The 20,305-nt window shown below is 40.4% G+C and overlaps 3 protein-coding genes across 13 annotated transcripts in view; 1 reads left to right on the top strand and 2 right to left on the bottom strand.

The window, feature by feature from the left end:
• The window catches only part of ANKRD6 (ankyrin repeat domain 6), an 86,803-nt gene extending 83,873 nt beyond the window's left edge, over positions 1 to 2,930 (top strand). For all 10 annotated transcript variants that reach the window (XM_077174771.1, XM_077174765.1, XM_077174766.1 and 7 more), the window contains one exon: positions 633 to 2,930. In XM_077174771.1, coding sequence (XP_077030886.1) covers positions 633 to 1,189 — 557 coding nt within the window. In that variant the 3' untranslated portion in view covers positions 1,190 to 2,930. The remainder of the gene's footprint in view (positions 1 to 632) is intronic.
• Positions 2,931 to 4,824: 1,894 nt separating this feature from the next.
• On the bottom strand, positions 4,825 to 6,605 carry LYRM2 (LYR motif containing 2). Its single transcript, XM_054629368.2, has 3 exons — positions 6,452 to 6,605; positions 6,160 to 6,300; positions 4,825 to 5,236 (listed from the first exon to the last, which is right to left on the bottom strand). Exons 1-3 carry the CDS (start codon positions 6,566 to 6,568, stop codon positions 5,156 to 5,158), a joined length of 339 nt encoding a protein of 112 aa, XP_054485343.2. The 5' UTR covers positions 6,569 to 6,605; the 3' UTR covers positions 4,825 to 5,155.
• A 39-nt stretch (positions 6,606 to 6,644) lies between these two features.
• The window catches only part of MDN1 (midasin AAA ATPase 1), a 94,621-nt gene continuing 80,960 nt past the window's right edge, over positions 6,645 to 20,305 (bottom strand). Inside the window, exons 89-102 of one of the 2 annotated variants that reach the window (XM_054629679.2) lie at positions 19,513 to 19,847; positions 17,831 to 17,992; positions 17,358 to 17,459; positions 17,009 to 17,210; positions 16,372 to 16,542; positions 14,778 to 14,935; positions 13,186 to 13,275; positions 12,692 to 12,807; positions 11,894 to 12,068; positions 11,207 to 11,280; positions 10,999 to 11,113; positions 10,298 to 10,361; positions 8,957 to 9,099; positions 6,645 to 7,600 (exon numbers count right to left, since the gene is read on the bottom strand). In XM_054629679.2, the coding sequence (XP_054485654.2) occupies positions 7,412 to 7,600; positions 8,957 to 9,099; positions 10,298 to 10,361; positions 10,999 to 11,113; positions 11,207 to 11,280; positions 11,894 to 12,068; positions 12,692 to 12,807; positions 13,186 to 13,275; positions 14,778 to 14,935; positions 16,372 to 16,542; positions 17,009 to 17,210; positions 17,358 to 17,459; positions 17,831 to 17,992; positions 19,513 to 19,847 (2,096 nt within the window). In that variant the 3' untranslated portion in view covers positions 6,645 to 7,411. Of the gene's footprint in view, positions 7,601 to 8,956; positions 9,100 to 10,297; positions 10,362 to 10,998; positions 11,114 to 11,206; positions 11,281 to 11,893; positions 12,069 to 12,691; positions 12,808 to 13,185; positions 13,276 to 14,777; positions 14,936 to 16,371; positions 16,543 to 17,008; positions 17,211 to 17,357; positions 17,460 to 17,830; positions 17,993 to 19,512; positions 19,851 to 20,305 lie in introns of both variants that reach the window. The other variant, XM_077174773.1, reaches the window with a different exon arrangement.

The raw sequence follows: 20,305 nt of genomic DNA, 5'->3' as shown, positions 1-20,305 counted from the left end.
GTGCTTGAGTGTGAGCTATTCTGTATTGGAACAGTCCAAAGCATAGAAATGTGTGACCTTTCCAAAATTTCTGGGACTTCCAAGTTTTGTAGAAGGAGGGAGTTCATAAATATCAGCAGACAGACCCTACTTTGGAAATCTAGATTGATAGTTGTTACATGGCCTTCTGATGAAGTCACAGAATGGTTTTGATTGGAAGGGACCCTAAAGATCATCTCGTTCTAACCCCCTTGCCATGGGTACATGGGTAGGGACACTTTCCACTGCACCAGGTTGCTCAGAGCCACATCCAGCCTAGCCTTGCACACTTCTGAGGATGGGGCAACCACAACTTCTCTGGGTAACCTGTGCCAGTGCCTCACAGTGAAGAATTTTTGGCTAATATTTATGTCCTTTGGCTGTTGTCCATCTGTAGATCCACAGCTGCAATGCAGCACTTCTTTGCCTGAGCCAGCTTTTCTCCTTTAATGACTTTCTGTTACATCACCTGACTCTGAAGATGTGATAAACTAATATAAGCCTGTACAAGGTACATACAAAACCCCATCATTCATCAAACAACGAGGTCTTCTGAGTGCTAAAATAAATGCCCAGAGCTTTTCTTAATATATTGTCTATAATTTGTTCTATAGGTACAGAGCAACAGGTAGTGGCTGGTGGACCAGTTTCTTCTGCCCCTGCTCAAGATGTCAGGCCAAAGGACAAAGCTGTGAGTGCCAGCACATTCCACAGGTTCCAGCAGGAGCTGCCCTCCTCTGAGCTTTCGGGCTCCAAATTAAGACATGTTAAAGTTCAAGCTGCTTTGCGGCCAGTGACTGAACCTGCAAAGACTGAACCACAGAGCGGCTACTTCCTTGACAAAGGAACTCAGACGAAGAAGTCCAGCAAAAGTGGGCAGTCGAGGCACAAAGCTGTGCACCACGGGGGGGCACAGCAGGGCCAGGAGCAGCAGCCCCCGGGCCCGCCTGCCCCTCCGCTCAGAGACACCTCCCAGGCCCTGGAGATAACCCAGTACTTCTTCGAGGCCGTCTCCACGCAGATGGAGAAGTGGTACGAGCGGAAGATAGAAGAAGCCCGGTGCCAAGCCAACCAGAGAGCGCAGCAGGACAAAGCTGCGCTCAAGGAGCACATCAAATGCTTGGAAGAGGAGCTGAGCAAATTAAGGACTAAGGTGCAGAAAGAGAGCTAGCACCTGCCAGGCAGCTAATCAAACAACAGGACTCATTTTGGAACCTGCTCTATGGGAATTGGGAATATTGATAGATATTTGTAGTGCCTGTTACATCCAAACACAACACTCTATTTCAGGAGTAGAAATAACTTTGGAAACTCCATAACTGAGGAGAGTTCATATGCAAACTATATTGATAATGAAGAGATGCTGCAGATTAGATCCTTTCTTTGTTATTTTCAAGAGTCTGTCAATATTGCACTCTCAGTTTCCAGATGCTGCTTGAAACCAAACTGCATTAGTAACCAAAACTGCTTTCTGAAAAGGGAATTCCCTTACTTCCACACAGGACACAGACTAGACAGTTCTACTGTATGATACACGTAAACATGTTGTTACCAGTATTGAAATAAATCCAAGATGTTTGAAAGTTTTTGACAGAATTACTTAGTGATGAAGGGCTATTGATCCTATTTTAGATACTCCCAGGGCCAGGGCCTCTCTCTAGTCAGGAGAGAAGCTAAAGAACCCAGTCCAAGTACAAGCCCAGACAGATGCAGGCTTCCAGCTGGGAGAGGGCAGGCAACCATGGAGGGACATGCTAGGGCAAATCATCCCAATAGGTACAGAAGCTTCACTTTGCTTTTCTCTTGGTTTTCCATTATTAAAACAAGTGCTAAATCTCATTTGTTTTTTTTCTAATGGTGTCCTGCTTGCAGAGCTCCTTGTGATTACACTATTGTTGGGGCTCTACTCCAGTAATCTGACTAAGAATTTTGTTTAGGGCATGGATGACAAGTATTTTACTGTAACCATGGTCTGTTTTTTAGGTTGAATGTTTTATATAAATCTTTTTTTCCTTCAAGCAGGAAATGGCTAAATTGTCTACTATTGAAGAAGCTTGAAAAAGTCCTTTATCTAAGGAAGTGAAAGCTTGGCTTCCTGAATTCAAATTTTATTTTTCTGCAGTCAGGATTTTTTCCCAGGCACCTTGCCCAGACTGTCTACCTTTTTTCTTCTGAATGGTTCCTCCCGTTTTTTTCCCTTCTGTCTCTAAAAAGAAGACCAGGCCCTGATGAGTCCACAGGTTTTAGGACAAACAGTCCCACAAAACAGCACTCAACATTTTAAAAGCTTTATCACTGTATTTTGTTATAAAATCAGAACTTTCATTCACCAATGTTGTCCACGCTGACAGACTCCAGATAATTTCAAGGCACTGTAACTATTGCATCTGCATAGAGTTGCACCCTTTAGAGTTTCCTCCTTACACATCTGAGAAGGCTCCATCAGATTCTGCTAGAAATATAAGTTTACTTACCAGATCATGATAGAACAACTGTTCAAAATCAGTTCCAACACAGATGGTACTGTTATGCCAAGGAGGAAAATACTTTTTTTCTGTACTAAGGAGCTCTAAAATCAATACAAAATACTTTACAGTGTTGAAGAATGCCATTCACTAATTAGTAATTAAGCTTTTGTCTTCTTAGCAGATGTACAAAGCAAAAAAAGTCGTATTATATAACAATACTTTTTAAGTTCCTATTAATGCACTATCATCACAGAAGAAGTGTATCTGCAGCTATGGAAATACTAGTTTTCTTGCTCTGACTTCTGTAGTCTAACATAGACACTTTGGTATGTTTACAGTTTTGTTTGAGCTACAGTAGGAATGCAGAAGCATGCTATTGAAGTTTTGTATCACCTGGATGAAGTTATGTCTTGCCAAGCAATTAAAGTAAGTGTTGCTCAGAAATGTGTGGTGTAACATTTTCTAGCCACAGAAAACTGACACAGTTGCCTCACTTGACTCTGAAGGGGGAGCAGAATTTTGGACTGTAACTTCTAAGCTTTTTGTTTGTGGTTATGAAACACAGAAGTGGAATCTGCCACCTGTGCAGAGGGAGGCTGCAGGGATTGAGTGCTGTCTGTTGGCTGGTGCAGGTGCCCCTTTCAGAAGTTACAGGGCTGAGTTGTGCACAGATCACACACACACTCCTGAGCTTGCCCAAGCTCAAGGGAGAGGCTGTGGCTTTAGCTCTACTTTCCATACAGACCACACTGGACCACACTCCTAAGTCCAAGTAATTTAAGTAAATCCAAGTAATTACCAAGTAATCTAAGGCAGTAACCAGGCTGCAGGTTACTGATTTTAGAGGTTCTCTGAAGCCAGTGAGTGTATAGTAAAAGAAAGAGAAGCATTTTCTGCTAATTCCTTTCTATACCCCTCCCTTCTTCAAAACTGTGAAGGACTTTGTAAAACAGCTCTGACCTACCTACCTGTCTCTTCAGGTAAATTTACTTACCCTCACAGGCTGTACTTGGACTCTTTAAACTTCTGGCTGGCAGTTTTACACTTGGCAAGCCCACAGAACAGTGAAGATGAATGGCAGCAGCACTCAAGGCGTCAACATCTGTCCAGGGCCCTGTCTGTCAGTCCTAGCTCTGGATTACATACCCACAACCTGAAAATGTACAAACTGGGAGTCAAAGGGGTAATGCATGCTCTGGGCTCTGAAAGGAAAGCACCATGGTGAGGCAGCAGGATACAGCCTCCTGATTAAGGAACAGAAATCCAAGCACTAGCTGAAGGCTACTGTGGTAACAGCCAACAGTGGTTATGGCTGTTCAGTCAAAATACCTTTCTAAGCAGCACTTTCTCTTAACATGAAAAATAAATCCCCAACACAAAAATGTTCTGTCAGTCTGTTCGACCAGAAAATGTTAATAAAATGTAAATTTTTAATGAAGCGTTTTTAGATATATATTTTTCACTGACTGATTGAAGCTCAGAGGCTTCAGTCTATACAGATCTGAACCACAGCTCCTGCTCTCAACTGGGGTTATTTCCTCCTGTAGCCTGGAATTCTGTCCTGTCCCTTCCCTGGTGCCAGTGGTGATACCTATTTACCAGATTTGCTGCCAGTTTGTGCAGCTCAGCAACTCTGCAGAAAACCACCTTTGAAACAGGGGTTCTCCTCAAGGGAATTACAATAGCAGAATGGAAGAGGGAAGAGATCCTGCATATCTTGGATCACAAATTAAAATAGTAAGGCATCAATCTACTGCTGCCTGTCTAGTTCTGTGGGGAAAATCCCCAGCTCATCCCGCCATTTTTAAATTAAATGGAAAAAAAAGATACACCACAGCTCAAGGAAAGTGAGAACAGTTGCAAGGTAACAATTAGAAGTGGAGTAGTATAATATTTGAATAAACAAACCACAACTTTTGCAGTTATTATTTCCTACCTGTAATTTTTCTTTATATATTGACTTTTAAATACTAGTTTGAAGGTATCTGGTAATAAACATCTCTGGAGCTAAAATCTCCCATTTTCATAAATACAGACCTCCCCTTTCAAGTTTTATTTAGCTATTACTGAAAAACAACATCTACACACAAAACATTTTTTAATGTTTGTTTGTTCTATATAATAGAATATATAGAACAATATATTGTTCTATATATTCTATTATATATACAATATAAATATATATTTTTATATATTTATATTGTACAATATATAGGCCAATATATCCCAAATTCTTTTTTTAATCACAAATTTTGGTGAAAATCCTTAGTACAGTACATGAACAGCTGTCACTGTGAGTATTACCAATTACAGCTACCATAGTGAAAAGCAGACAAAATAATCTGGCATATATTTATTTTCCATTGCACTGGCATTAACACAGCAGTTTTAACTGTAATTTTTGGTGCTTTCTGCTTTTCCTGCAGCACATGGTACATCATCCATGCAGTTCTTTAATGTCCTTTGTGTCCAAGTGATTTCCACTTCTGAGGGTAGCAAAACTGAGAAATGGATTGGGGAAGGGGGAAAACCAAAACTCCCACTGTGGTAGATTTCTCCTTCAAACATTACCAGGTTGCCAGCAAAGGCTGCCATTGTAACCACATTCTGGAAAAAAACACTGTGCCTATTTGCAATAAATAAAAATTAAACTGTCAACAATATGCAGATCAAGATTTTGCCAGCTTAAGTGTTCTCTGAAGTTCCTGAAGTTGCATGTTGCCTTGAGTAATCATCATCCTGATTGCATCCTGTAAAACAGAATGGAATCTAGTGAACTGTACATCTGTACACAGCATGGGTTTTATACATACACAGAGACTTTTAATGCATTAAAATACATTCAGTAACATATAACTCTTACTGGGACTACTGTCATTTACTTCTTTCTGTGACATAACACTGAGACGGTTAAAAATCAGGTAAATAAATGGATTCATTTTCTCCAGTTCCTTAACAATGTATTTGTTTGTAGCTTTGCTTTAATACTCAGTTTAAAAGAGGATTCAAACCCCTAATAATGTTTTCTTTATGCCTGTGTGTATTGACTTTGCAAGCCAGCATTGAGACCAGCACATGAGCATTATGGAGATGGGTTTTACACAGCAGGTGCTGGTTTCTCTCAACATTACCTAAGGGCTCTAAGGCTTTGTCTGCATAATTCAGCCACCTTGGACACTGGCTAGAACAGGGAATGAACTAGGAAGCAGAGAACAGGATAGGTACAAGAAATGTGAAGGTTTCTGCATTTCACACTTGCTTCACATCCTTAACCATTCCATCTGATTGTATTCTGCTTGAATATAAGTGAAATTAAAGCTAAAAAAGAAAAAGCTATAAAAAGCTTGACTATCACTAGGTTTGTGTTAGTTGCCATATATATACACATTTTTCCTGATCTGTGATTTGAGTAAGTACAGTATTTGTTGTTCAGGTTTTTAATTCCAGATTATTCTCTGGAAATTTAAGAAACATCACTACTGCTAAGAGGGGGGATAATATTTAGAGATGCTGGATTATTTCTCCACATAAATGAGGGAATAGTAACAGGGGACTTTTCACCAGTCCGGAAGCGACACCTACAAAACAAAGGCCAAGACACAGGACAGGACAGGACGGTGCAGTGACCATGCCCGAGGCCAGGCGATCAGAGTGGCGGGTTCCCTATCCTCACCTCTTCTGTAGCATCCTTATTTCTCTTGAATTCCTCCCTGGCCCAGTCCTTTAAGTAGCGGCGATCCTGCTCAGCAGGGACCTCCCGGATGGCCCGCAGGATCTTGCGGTACAACTGAAGGACCTGCTGCCGCCTCAGGAACTGCCAAGGAGAGAGGGAAGTCTGCCCACCGCTCCAGGGCACTGCTGCGAGCTGCGCCCTCGGCGTTTTGCTTCGAGGGGTATTTAAACAACCACCGAGTTCCCCATGGTTTGTACAGGACGCAGCTGGCCCGAGCCCCCGTGCCCCGTACCTGCTTGAGGGTGAGCGCGGCCGGCGGGAGCCTCCCGGCCGCCATGACGCGGCTCCGCCCCTGCCCCGCCACGGGGCCGCCGAGCCCGCCCCGCGCGGGCGGGGCCGAGGCCGCCATTTCCTGCGTCACCGCGGCACTCACGGCCGGGTCGGGTTGTTGCAGCTTTGATCAATTCAAGGCGCAGACGTCGTAATTACAAAGAGTGGTACCTCTTTTTATTAGTATAGACGATACAAGATGCATAGCTTTTGCAATGAAAAATCACGTCCGTGATTTATGAAACATCCCCAACGCCTGCCTCGGACGGGGCAAACTTCACAGTGTAAAGTGGTAAGGCAGGGATCAGCGTATATGGCGTGATTCAGAAAACTCCCTGCTGCTATCGTCAGGCAAAAATCGGCAATAATTAAAAATCATGCGTTAAAACCGCAGAATAGTTGCAAGTATTCAAGTACTTTTTTTTTTTTTGGTTGATTAAAACCATCTGCGCCTCTCCTGGTCCCTCACTCTTTCCTTCCCCTCAGCGGCATCTCCACATAGGTGATGCTGGAGAAGGCTTTATTTGTGAGACACCTCAACTTCTAATGCAGAAATGCCTTCCTAGGAACAAGATTGGTTTTACTTACGGCAGGGAGGGAGCGGCAGGAATAATATTACCTCTATTAATATTACAAATGCATTTTTTTTTCAAGGTAATAAGTTATTACAAGAGAATTTGAGACAAGTTTTACATTTCTTATGGGAATAGCAGGAGACAGTCTCACCATTGCATAATTGTCCTCTTGACACCTTGGGAGGATGCACCCAAACCATTCTGTTCTTACACAGCCTCTGCCCCAGGGCAGCTCCCACAGGATAATCCCAGTCAGGAAGAGCTTTATGACCCCTCCCATGAAATGCAGTTTCTTGTATTTCAGCAGTTCAGCAGCAGCAATCAGGTCCTGACCTTGTCTACAAAGTCTAAAAAGTGTCCGAGGCAGTCACCAGCTCAAACCACTGCCTGAGGGCATCGCTCAGAGTTTCTGGGAGCGCGTTCACGTCTCTAAGGATCATGTAGAACGGGAATGGGAATTCTTCCATGTAAGACCTGATTTCAGGCAATTCTCCAGGTCCTTTGAATATAGGTACTTTAATGTCCAAAATAGAATCCTGTAAAAAAAAGTGCTGATGTTACTACTAAATGACACACATATTCTATGATCACTGATAGAATTTACCCTATTTTCTAAGTACTTATAATTCTCCCCCCTTAGATTAAAAGTTAATAAAATACTTTTAAGATTAAAAGCTCTAAGTGTTCAGTGGTAAATCAGATCAAAAGCTGAACATCAGTTAAATTCTTTTGCCCTTTTAGATAAAAGTGTACTAATCCATGAATTATAGGTTAGCAGGGACTAAGCTTAAGCTTCTGCAATAACAAATTCCGTAAATAAATTCTGTCTTTTCTTAGCATATTACGATTTGAGTTTACTGCTGGCACTTAAGTTTCATTAATTTGATGCCTTCCCAAGAGTCTGTAAGCTCTTTAGTGCTGAGTTCAACTCATATTTGTGCAGTGCTCTAACAGAAGATTCTTTAGCAACTTCACAGTATTTCAGCAAATACTACAAAGACAAAAATCAGATTAAACTCCAGCTGTGCTTCTTGTAAAGTAACTTCTCAGTTGCTCAGTGTTGCAGCTCAGAAATTAATAAAGGTTACAGAAAATACCTTTTTTTCCCCAGAAAAAAAAGCTTATGAAAGACACCCAGAATTTTCGCTTGATACTACAGCCAGGTTTCATCAGAACCTTTCAGCTGTTTGTCAGCAAGAGAACTGTTAGTTTTTCAACACTAAATATAGCAGATGAGTTTTGTATGCAAAAATAAAGATACAGGAAGAAAACACAAACAAAAAAATTAAGAGTCTTTACCACATAATTCTCTATCAGGCTTATGTTTGCTCACTTACTACCTTACAGAGCCTTCCTGAAACATTCCCATTTATTTCAGCTTCCCATACAAGGATATCTAAAGTTTTCTTCCCCCATTACTAGATGCAGAACTCAGCTTTCCCAACTGAGGCACTAAATAACTCTCACACACTCCCTTCTGTCTAATGTTTAATCTCATACTGGCTCCAGCTGTCATGTCAATTGGGGACTGCTGTCAGAAATTATCAAGCTGAATCAGAGCTGAGATGGAACAAAGCATCTCTCAAGCTCCAAATCTGTCAACCTGCCAGCTGCTTCCCTGGTGGCCAAGAGCTACAAGCATTCCGTTTGAAGACGGGAGCTCTTAGCCTTTCTGTGGCATGGAAGCAGAGGGTTTTTTTTTTAAATACAAAAGATAAAAAGCACAGTAGGAAGAAATGGTAGATCTGACAGACGTGGAAAACTGCACTTGGGTTCAGTATCTCTGACCTCTACAAAAGATAAGGTAGCTGTATGGCATACAAAAGACAAGAAAAGGATTTGTATCAGTTTCTCATTCACTGCAGTTGAATACTTCTCCCTTGTTCACTTACCCGGGAATTAGGGTTGTCCAACACTACAAAAATAACAAAGATATTGGCACTCCGAGCTGCTTGAACTGCTGCTGTCACCCGTTCCTTGCCTTCCAAGAAAAGGCCTCTTCCATCAGATACAATCAAAAGCAGCTGCGCTGTTTCTGAGCACAAAGAACATTTAAAACTCCAGTAAGTTCAGAGTAAAACATTTAAAAGGCAAACCCCCCTATTTTGCTGTTTGGCCTGTGGGTATAATGGAAAAAGGAGTATTCCTAAGGATATTAACTCCTCAAATAGAATTCTGTCAAGTCAGTCCAATGAGTCTGAAGTAAACCTCCTGAAACATCAGACATCACATCCATGCTGCCTTCCTCAGCACCAATCATTTCTGGAGATATGTTATTTGACCCAAGTTGCCCCTAGAGTCAGATACATCCCTCTAGAGGTACATTTTAAGTTATGTATTTAATTACACATAAAATCACAGTAATTACAGTGAGGAATGCAAGCCCTAATTGTTACAGAGGGATGCAGAACACACTTCTGCAGACAGGCCCAGATGTGACAGGGCTTTGTCTTTTTACAGAAAGAGGTGATGAATCCTACAGCATTTTCTCTTGCCAGCTCCCTCGGAGCTCATTGCTGCTGCATCCCCACCTGGTTTACACAGAACTGGATGCAGCTCCCCCTCAGAATATTGTGACACCCTGGCCACCCTGTGGCAAAACAGCTGTGGATTACAAATCCCAGACTGTCCAGTTCTTGGAGTACTTCAACAACAAGAACTTATAAAAAATACAGGTGCCACCATGACAAGCTTTTAACTATCACAGAGCATTCTTTTAGACTAATTATGGGGCAGACATGAGGCAAGCAGTCTTCCAGCTTTTCTTGGAAAGAAAAGCAGCTCGTGACCTGAAGTTCCAGGACCGTGAAAGGCAGGTAGGAGGCAAATTCCCTCCTCAGAGCAGTGTGCTTCTGGATACCTAGAGAACTCGAGCTCTCAAGCAGGAACAGAAGTGTCTAGAGAGTCAGGGTCCTTAGGAAGCTGGACAATGCTCCCAACTGGCACTATCTACACCTTAACATAGTCTGCAATCAGGAGGTAAATGGAGACAGGTAAGGTGTGCCATTTTAAAAAGTCTTACACAAGATTTTAGTGACTTATTAACAAATATAAAGTAGATGTCGCCTGGGAGCCAAATTTCACCCAAACGTTGCTTTTGACAAAGCAAAACCCAAAGCCCTAATGCAAGTGATGTTTCAGTCCTAGGAGTCTTCCTGGCAAGATCCTACATCGGGACTGTAGTGAGCATTCTGCTGCCATGGCAACAAGCACAGTAACACAAAAAAACTCACCCGGATTAATATTTTGAGACAACTGCTGTGCTGCAGCAAACATATTTGCTGATGATTCTAGAAACTGCAAGGGAAATAAGTAAGAAAATCAAGTTATCTTAAAAATAATAAACTTAAAAATGAAAACATTTCTAAACAACAGCTTTCTCTCTTTTAAATGCTAAGACAGTCTGAACACATAACACAGATAAGAGGTCTTAGCATTTTCCTGTATCAACTCCAGCTTTAAATTTATGAAGTACTTTTGAACTAATGAATCTTCAGAGAGCCTTCAAACAGATTATTTTGTTCCCCAATACTAGCAAAGCCATCAACACAGTACACTGCTAATGAGATTAATGGCTTCATTGAAAATATACATCCTGTTTCTAGGTTGAACTTCTTTGGCTTCAGCCTGAAACAGATGTATCTAGTTTAATAATCCCCATTAAGATTAAGAACATCAACAGTACCCAAAATACTTTTAAGACTCAATAAAGAGAAAGGTGAATACTTAAAAGTGGTATATATCAGAACTAAAAGTGAGAAAACACTCTTCCTGTTACAAAATTACGACCATTTTATTTCTTTGTTATCTAACCAGCTATCAGACTCTCAAATACAAAAACAACTAGTAAGTGTTACAAAGTGATCATGAAGCTGCTGATATCTTGTCTGGAAAAGACTGGTAAACCTGTTGCCCTAGAGGCATTTTTGTGTACCTGGGCTATTTTTGTTTTCTTCTGCTGAAACTTGCAAAGACGCAATATCCGTGTCCCTGACTGGTCACTGAACTGCTCGTGGAACGGGTGCAGCAGCTGAACAGTCTCTCCAAAGCTTCAGAAAAGAGAAGAAAATTACAGCATGGAACTGGTATTTACATTCTGCTCTGAAGTACTGAAGAAAAGTCATGATTTCAAATAAACTCACCTACACACAGCAATTTGTCCCACTTCTAGAAGAGTCAGAGCATTTCCAATAACTGCCAGGGATTCATATGCAAGCTATTAAAGACAAAAGTTGCATCAAAAATTAGCACAGTCAATGTTTTACTCAATGCCCAGTATTAAATATGAAGAGTGTTACTGACATTATTTTTCATTATCTAGGAAGATAATTGAAAAGTCTGCCTATCATGTGTAAGACAGTCAGTGCAATAAAGATACAATAGTTCTGCTTGAGGGCTTTAGCTGATTGATTTAGAGACACCACTTTAGGTAGGCTAATGAAATAAATAAGTAACTGTTCAGAAGGAAACACACCATTTTAATTAATAAAAACCCTACAAGTGGTCTATGATGAATGGATATTTAGCGCTCCAATGAACTGCCAGATAAGGAACTTTCAGCCTTTTGTACGCCACAAAAAGTAGTTTTACAGTGGATATTTACACCTCTTACAAAATTAACAGCTAATCCTTTCAGCTAGTTTTCACTGATCTTTTGTTAATAATTCTCTCAGGCATGAATTGACAAGAGTTAAAGCACATGGACTGGAAAAATAGGTGCTTTGGAATTATCAGACTTTCCAGCAGCTACCAGCCCTGGATGAAACAAATCAGCAACTACACATCAACGACAGGTGGTTTCTGCATACCCCTCCCAAGGTTTATTTTACCTGTTTAGAGTGATTGTCAATCATACTAGAGGAATCATCAATAGCCAGGCAGATCTGGTACTGCCGTTTGCTGGGCTTGGTCCTTCGCAGCCAGATCTTGTCCTTCCGGAACTGACTGGCAATGTACGGGATCACTTTGCGCATGTTCAGCCTCTTCCCAGTTCTGTAGTCTCCTCTGAAAGTTGAGAAAAAGACAGTGACAGGGGTTATCAGCAGATATCTCATTCTGGAAATCCATGGCCTATGCAGCATATACACCAAATAATTTTTTTAAAAAATACAACAAATCCAATATATGAGCAGTTTTAATACTGATATTTCATTATCGATAAAAATATCCCCCACATTTTTAATGTAAGATGGATATTCAGTGTTTTAAAAGAAGTTTATTTCTAGGTACCTAAAATGGAAGGCAGACCTTGAATTTACATTCCACCAGTTTGAAACAAGTTTATATTTCTGTAAAAAATAATCATTTAATGTTATAAACAACGTAAAACATTTTGACATTTTACATAATCTTTGACTTAACTTCAAATGGTGAAGTTCATTAATCACCTGTTGCACAGGAGAAAAAAAAAAGTAGAAGGCAATATCCTCAGGATGGGTGCCAACTACTATATCATGTTTGCATTTCATAAAATAACCTAATGTTCCTGTACAAGGAAATCGAAGGCATTTGCAAACAGGAATAATTACTGTAATGCAAGAATGACACAATGCTGCAGTTTTAGAGGTTAAAGCACCCCAAACTCACGAGTTTAAAGAAATCAGAAGCCTCAGAAAGACCCAACTTACTTCAGCTTGGCAGCCTGAGTGGGTTCCAGGATGAGTCGCAGCTGTTCACAAAGCTGCTGTGATAGAGGAGCTGTCAGTACTAAATACTTCTGCCACAGCTGTGCTGCTTCCTTCTCCTACAACATCACACAAAGAAATTAAAGTGAATTATGAAAGAACAAAACAAGAGGGGGAGCACTGTCTGAAGAAAGAAACTAAACCACAGTGCACCACAGGGAAGGCTGTAATGAGCTAAAACTGAGGGTGCCTCACATGACAATCTGCATTCACATTCAAAACAAGATCTGAAACAGCATCCTGCTTCAAGAATAATGTAGTATGTTTTTTAAAGTAAGGTAAATGTAACAACAAAATAGTATCTATATATATAATATGTTTTTGAGTATTTAAATTCCAGCCTGCTTGCATTCCTCAATGTTTTAGCAGTAAAAGAAGATGAAATAATGCAATGAAGGATTCTTATGACAGTTTTATATTCAAATGAGGTCACGAACCTCCTCTGGAGTTCCAGGCTGTTGTGTCTGCCAAGCTTCCAGTTGCCTTTCAAGTTCCTTTCTTAGCTCTTCAGGATCTTTAATGATGTGCTAGAAGTGGAGTTACGAGTTTTATGAGACAGAAAATTAAGTTTACACATCTGGTGATTCCCAAAGTATAGCAAACTATAAAGAAAGTAAAATGCATTGTTCTCATTCTTACAAACAAAAAAACCCCAAATACCTCAATGAAGATTCTAAATCTCCATGTTTTTTAAGGGCTTCTATGTACATGAAGGATAAACACCTCCCCACAAATATCTCCATATGCGATTTAATCAATATAGAAACAAAGCTAGTAACATCTATGATAATGACACTGAATACAATAAATATAGAATTTCAAGATAAATCAATGAAATGATCTTGACAAACACCAGATTTATCAACAGTATAATGGAGACCAAACTATTGAACAATACACCTAACTAGTATCTTTGGAAACAGAGTACACTTCACTTAGTTATATTTTTATACAAGCTTCATTCAAACCACTTGAAGATTGAATGACATCATCCTCGTTACCTGGCACCAAATATTATTTGGTAAGCCATTCTGTTAAAGGACACCCAAGCTTTATGATACTTTTTTACTCTCACTGTGTTTTCAGTAATAGCCTCTGTCCCTGACTTACAAACCCCCAGTTCGGCCAAACAGCAATACATTGTCTGTATAACCTGCAGGCACACAGACTAAGGAAAATAAGCCCATGACTCCAAGCTCAATAGTCCCAGTAACTTCTTATTCCTCAAGAAGCAGCAGCTGTCCCACTGGTCACCTGCTGCATGTTAGTGGAAGGGAGAAAGAACAGAAACGGAGCAGATTTCTCTCTTCTTCCTTCTGCTGAAAGGTGAGAAGCTGCACTTTTCCCCCAGCTGCCTCTTTCCCTTCCCCTTTAAATGGTGCTGCAAGAGCTCCCTCTTCTGTTCCACATTTTGCATGCTAGTTGGAAAAAACCTACAAAGCTCAAAGGCACAGTTATTCTGACAACATGAGAACACTTGCACTCAGCAGCCTTTTTCCAAAAAGCTGCAATATTTGGCATTAAGGTAGAAATACCCAGTGCAGCTGGCACACAATCCTTTCTGTGGTATGCATGCAAACAGTAAAACAGCACCCTCTAAGCATGTACTTAGGACACCATACTGTAAGAATGAAAGGTCAATCCTTCTAAAAAAAACCACACAGACTGAAAACATTTTCATTTCATCAACTGCTAATCCACCACCAACTGCTTATATGCTATAGGTCTTTATGATAAAATGTGCTTTTTCACAGAAGTTTGCACTGGAAAACCATGTTAACAGGAAGCTCTAGGATCTTCTAGGCCATGGTCTTTTTTTAATTGAGACACTAATAAAAAGCTCAAAAAGGTTCTACAGTACCTACGATCAGCTGTTATAAAAAAGTACTATATTCATGTATAATGACTGAATTGGCTGAAAAAAAAGTAATTCTAGTCTTTTGCATTCACAGAGTTACATTAACACAGATCAAGTAAAACCATCTCTTTCTCCTGCTGTAGCTGAAAGAAGACAGACTGGGTATCCTACCTGGGGAATGTCCATCAGAAACTGGTGGGCTGTGTGTATGGTCGAGTCCTTGCTTCTCTCTGGCTTCTCTTCAGCCACCTCTAGCAGTTTTTCTGGTGCAGAGTCATTGACATCCTCTGAGTCAAAAGTCTGGAGCTCTGGCTCCACGTCACCTGGTCCTACAACCACAAAACTAATTACTGACTTCATGGGTCAACATAGTACAAGAAACAATATTGTATCTGACTCTTTCACAGAGCATCTCATATGCTTTGTACTGCAGCTGACATTTCCTTTTAAAAGAAGTGCCAAATTTTAAGACATTTAATTCTAGGAATGGGATGAATACATCTTGCAACTCACTGGAACAGAAAACCATGCATTTCCTAATGCAAACTGTTTTTCTGTCTTGTAAACTTCTTGCTAAACAAAGTAATAGTTAACAGATATTTAACACCTGACAGTTCCACTGGTGAAGTACATTTATTGACTCTCATAGCCTCTATGACAGGATGATAGGAGGTATAAAGTCATATGAGAAGTCAGAAAATCATCATTAAAAAATGGCAATCTTTACTTATCTTTTACTCTCTGATTTTTTAACAGAACAGTTTTCTATAAATCAAAATTCAATTTACAAATAAAAGAATGGACTAGAGAATTTGTTTTATTACTGTTTCTACTGTACTATGCTATTTAACAACTAATTTCTTAAGAATTATTCTAAAGGAGAAAAAGAATGACATTGTAGGACATGTTTCAAAGACTAGTTTTTCAGAACATAGTTAGAGAATCATGTGGAAAAACAAGCAGACTGATGACATGCACACCTGTACCATAAATAGAGCCTAGCAAGAGATCTAAGTGATTAAAGCTCAAGGGAGTGGGAGGCAAGAATGTAAGCTTGTAAAACTTGTCTCCCCTCTCCAGCCATGCTTTGTGTTGTCCAAGAAGAAAACTGTTCAAAATTCCAATCTATGATGTCATTTACTTAGATGCATCAAAATTACAATTTCTGTTGCAATTGGCAAGACATACTTCTACCTAGCTTTTTTTTTGAAGGGGGGGGTTGTGTGGCTGACAAGTCAGACCTATCTTGTCTAACAACTACTTCTGTCAGCTGCTCAGTTTTGTTCCCACTTAAGAAAGAAGGCAGTGAGAGTTTGGTGCTACCTCACCAGATGTTCAGACCAGCTCTTCTACTTCTTGCTGGTTTGTTTTTTTGGTTTTTTTGCCAGAAGTTATACATAAAACAGTTGAGTTATGTGGTGCTGATGGTGGTGACACTGGAATGCATTGTTAAATGCCAATTAATTAAGTGAATTGGCACTGTGTTGAACAGCAGGGAAGTGTTTGCTTTTTATTTCTTCAAAGTGGTGGATAAAGATTAGAGACCATTAACTTGAAAGAAAGCAGTAAACCTCTCTGTCAATCAGTTTAGCAAAGGCTAATGCTGGTTACTGGGCAGAAGTAAGAATACTGCTGCAGAGGAATCAATTTAGAGCAGGCATTCAGCCTTATGAAACATATCTACTACATGCAAATCTGAATACCTATATATACATCTAAAGATCCATATCAGCATGCATTTAGAATGCTTTACAAGTTAATGTACCAGAAGGTTTAGTGGCATTAGACTTCTTTTTTTCTGGCTTCAGCTCTTCAGTGTCTACTGCTCTGAGATCCTCATCCTCCATTTCTGTTTCCATTGCTGCATCTTCAAAGTCTCCATCTTCCTTTTCTTCAGGAGGCATAACAGGTTTCTCTTGCTCCTTGCTAGCTACATCTGCACAAAGACAACAATACTTGTGAAGAGGAAAGTGGAAGGAGAAGTAGTCAAGTTAAAAAAAAAAATGTTGCATTCTGAGGCCACTGTGTATCAATTTCAGTGAACTTAGAAGAGATCTGAAACTCAAACCCCTGTTTTATCTTTCATTCTGCTGTGCTGTGTCATGTCAGTAAGCTATTGCCTTGATTAGCTGAAGTAAGATTTGAAGAGAATAGATTGTAAAGATAATAAGATAAAATCCATTTCTTAAAGTCAAAATCAGTATTTTAATAAGTGTTATTATTGGTTGGAGTCAGACTGCAGAGTAGCATTTATTGTAGTGAAACGGTGTGGCACCTTTAACCAAAGCAAGGATTGTTAAACATAACTTTAAAAAGCAAACAGGGAACACTACAACAAATACAAGTGTTTCAGGATTTGATTCTGCAATGACAACTCTTTACCCCCAGAAATCCCACTGTACCATATGTCTGTGCATCATAGTGTTCAGAGCTTTGTTTAATATGTTCAAATGCATCAGCCTCCTCCACGTTCTGTTTAGGCTGAGCTGCATCCTGCTTTGCTTCACTGCTGGATTCCATGGTTCTCAGTCGCTTGTGGATGCGTTCATTGTGATCTCCCATCGAGCGCTCGTTGTCTGCCTGGCCAGGTTTCCTCTTGAAACTCTGAAAAGGAACAAATTAACACCATCAACTTCAAGAGAGGTGTAGCCTACCACTAATGAGAACAGTGCTCTGACAAGGAGAAACTGAGTCCTGACTATTTGCTGGTCAATATTAAGACATTTTAAACAAAAATTTAAAGAGACAAACCTGTGTATTTTTTATGCTTTGCTTCTGAGAAGCCACCCGGGCCATACGTGTGGATTCATGGCCTTCTGACTGATTGGCACTTGAAGCTCCAGTTCCACTTTCCTGAAAGAAAAAAAATAAATTTCAAACGTTACCAAAAATAGAAACTACTGTAAACAAACTCCAGATGTTAAACTGCAGTGCTTTGCTACATTCTGTTCTGAATGACCAATGGCTCATAACTGCAAGTATAATTCTTATGGACAGCAGACAAGCCACTTCTACAGTTCAATTATCCTAAACTTACCTTTATAGGAGTGAAAATGCAGGATATCTACATAGTCTTTAAGGTTTTTTTCAGTGAATTTACAACTGGTATAAACTAAGGTCTTAGGCACAGTTCTTAAAAACTATGGCAGCAGTTCCCTGATTTCAACTTGAAAACATATTCACAGATTTAGCATTTTTAACTCGGACACTTCCACATAATTTACCTCTTTAGACTGGTCTCTTTCTGAAGCCTCTCCAGCCAGCTCAACAGCACTGTCACTCTGCAGATTTTCTTGCCCAGTCTGCCCTTGTGTTTCATGCTCCATTCTTTCCTCAGCCTCAGGGATCTCTTCATCCATCTCTGAATTATCTTTATCCTCCTCCTCCTGAAATAGCATCAGATTATTTTAACATTCTAAAAAACATTGAGAACTCTGTGTTACTGAAAGGCACTTAAAGACAAATACAGTTGTAAGACACAGTCAGAGTGGCCTAACAAAGGGAAAGGTCTGTTTAACTGGATAGCCCCTCTGTGATGAGGTCACCAGCCTAGCACATGAAGAGAAGGCAGTGGATGCAGTTTTTCTGGATTTTTAGTAAGGCTTTTGATAATGTCCCTCACAGCATCCTTTTGGACAAGTTGTCCAGCTGTGGGATGAGTAGATTCACAGTGTGCTGGGTAGATTCTAGGGCTAAAATAATTGTACTGAATGGGGTTTCAGCTGGTGACAGTCACCAGTGCTGTTCCTTGGGTTTCAGCTCCAGGACTAGTCCTGTTTAATGTATTTATCAATGATCTGGATACAGGAGTTAAATGCTTCATTAGCAAGTTTGCTGATACAAACTGGGAAGTGCTGTGGGCTCTCTTGAAGGACAAAAGGCTCCTTGCAAAGGGATTTAGATTGAATGGGGCACTGGACCATGATTAAGGGGATGAAATTTAACAGGTCCAAATGCTGGATTCTGCACCTAGGATAGAATAACACTGGGCTCAAGCATAGACTTGGAAGAGGAGTGGTTGGAGAGCAGCCCTGCAAAGGGATCTGGGGATGCTGGCCCACAGCAGGCTCAGAGTGAGTGAGCACTGAGCCCTGGCAGCCCAGAGGGCAATCCCCATCCTGGGGTGCATCAAACACAGCAACACCAGCTGGTCAAAAGAGGTGCTGAATCCACTGTATTCAGCATTGGTGCAGCCTCACCTGAGTGCTGTGTGCAGTTCTGGGCCCCATAAGTTAAGAAAGATGTGAAGGTCCTTTAATGTGGCCAGAGGGGAATAACAAAGGTGGTGCAAGGGCTGGAAGCAATGTCCTATAAAGAGTGGCTAAGGACTTTGGGCTTGTCTAGTTTGGAGAGAAGGAGGCTGAAGTGTGGCCCCATTGCTCTCTACAACTTCCTGAGGAAGGGACATAGAGAGAGAGGTGCTGATCCCTTCACCGTGCTACCCAGGGATAGGATGCATGGGAATGGCCATTAGGACTTTAGTATCACTTCTTTACTGACAGGGTGGTCAAACACTGGAAAAGGCTTCCTAGAGAGGTGGCCAATGCCCCAGAGCTGTCAGTGTTTAAGAGGTATTTGGACAATGTGCTTAATAAATATGCTTAAACTTCTGGTCAGCCCTGAAGTGGTCAGGCAGCCGGACTAGATGATCACTGCAGGTCCCTCACAACTGAAAGAGTCTGTTCCACTCTAACACTCTAACACAAGGCCAAGGAGGCAGCAGGAACACAGACAGCAGAAACACATGCTTAATAAGCATAGTTCTTATTATCTTGATGAAGACTCTAACTAACATTGTGTCTATTCAATGTCAATTTTTTTCAGAGTATCACACAGCACAGCCATATCTTAAATCTTGTATAAGGAAAAAAAAAAAAAAATCACACTTTTATTTATCATACTGTACCTGAGGTTGAAGGCCTTGGTCTTCATTAGGGATTCCCTTATCTTCATTTTTTTGAGCAGATTCATTTTTTTTCTCATCAGGTGGTTGTGACTCTTCCTCTTCTTCTTGTGCATCCTCAGTATTCTCTGCCTTTTCTTCTTGATCATGATCTTGATCTTCTTTATCTCCTTCATCTTCCTTCTCCTCTTTATCTTCAGAAATGCCCTCTTCAGCTGCTGCTTTTGCATCTTGATCATCTCCTTCTGTCTCACCAGTATCCTCTGCATTCTGTTCTTCTGTCTTCTCAGCCTCATTTAAATCCATAGGTTTCTCATCTATTTCAAAATCATTCTCTTCTTCTGGATTTAAAAAAAAAATCAGAAAGGTATATAAAACTTTCAGTGAAGTACAGAGACAGTGAACATTACAGGAATTTGGAATAAAACTGCCCAGCCTGTCAAAAACCCATCAAGTACTCAGTTCTATGCACAAAATCTGTTTTCTATAGCCAGATAATTCCTTTAAGTCACAGTTGATTTCTAGCTAGCAGTGTAACTAGGATGAATTCCTAGTAACTTCCTTTAACCTGAGGGCCAACTGACCTTTGAGAGTACAAATACTCAGAAGTATAACAGAACAAAAATGAAACCACAAAAGCAACTAGACAATTAAATAAGGAGATTCCAGCCTGAGATAGGCTGTATCACTTGGGTAGCATGAAAAGCATGCTCCACAGTGTGCATGAAAGGGAGGTAAAGGAAAATATTGTCATGCTGACTTCTTGTCTGGCCTCCATTTGGTATGTTGGTATTTG

This window comes from Agelaius phoeniceus, chromosome 3, assembly GCF_051311805.1.
Source record: "Agelaius phoeniceus isolate bAgePho1 chromosome 3, bAgePho1.hap1, whole genome shotgun sequence".
Classification (NCBI taxonomy): Eukaryota; Metazoa; Chordata; class Aves; order Passeriformes; family Icteridae; genus Agelaius; species Agelaius phoeniceus.
The sequence above is the reverse complement of the archived record's forward strand: the minus strand, read 5'-3'. Positions and strand labels throughout refer to the sequence as shown.

Excerpts from the sequence above, each read along its gene's own strand:
- LYRM2 (XM_054629368.2), bottom strand. The coding sequence starts at position 6,568 with ATGGCGGCCTCGGCCCCGCCCGCGCGGGGCGGGCTCGGCGGCCCCGTG. Across the intron at positions 6,301-6,451 it reads CCGCGCTCACCCTCAAGCAG|TTCCTGAGGCGGCAGCAGGT; the intron begins GTACGGGGCACG and ends TCTCCTTGGCAG. Across the intron at positions 5,237-6,159 it reads ATAAGGATGCTACAGAAGAG|GATGCAATCAGGATGATGAT; the intron begins GTGAGGATAGGG and ends TCTGTTTTACAG.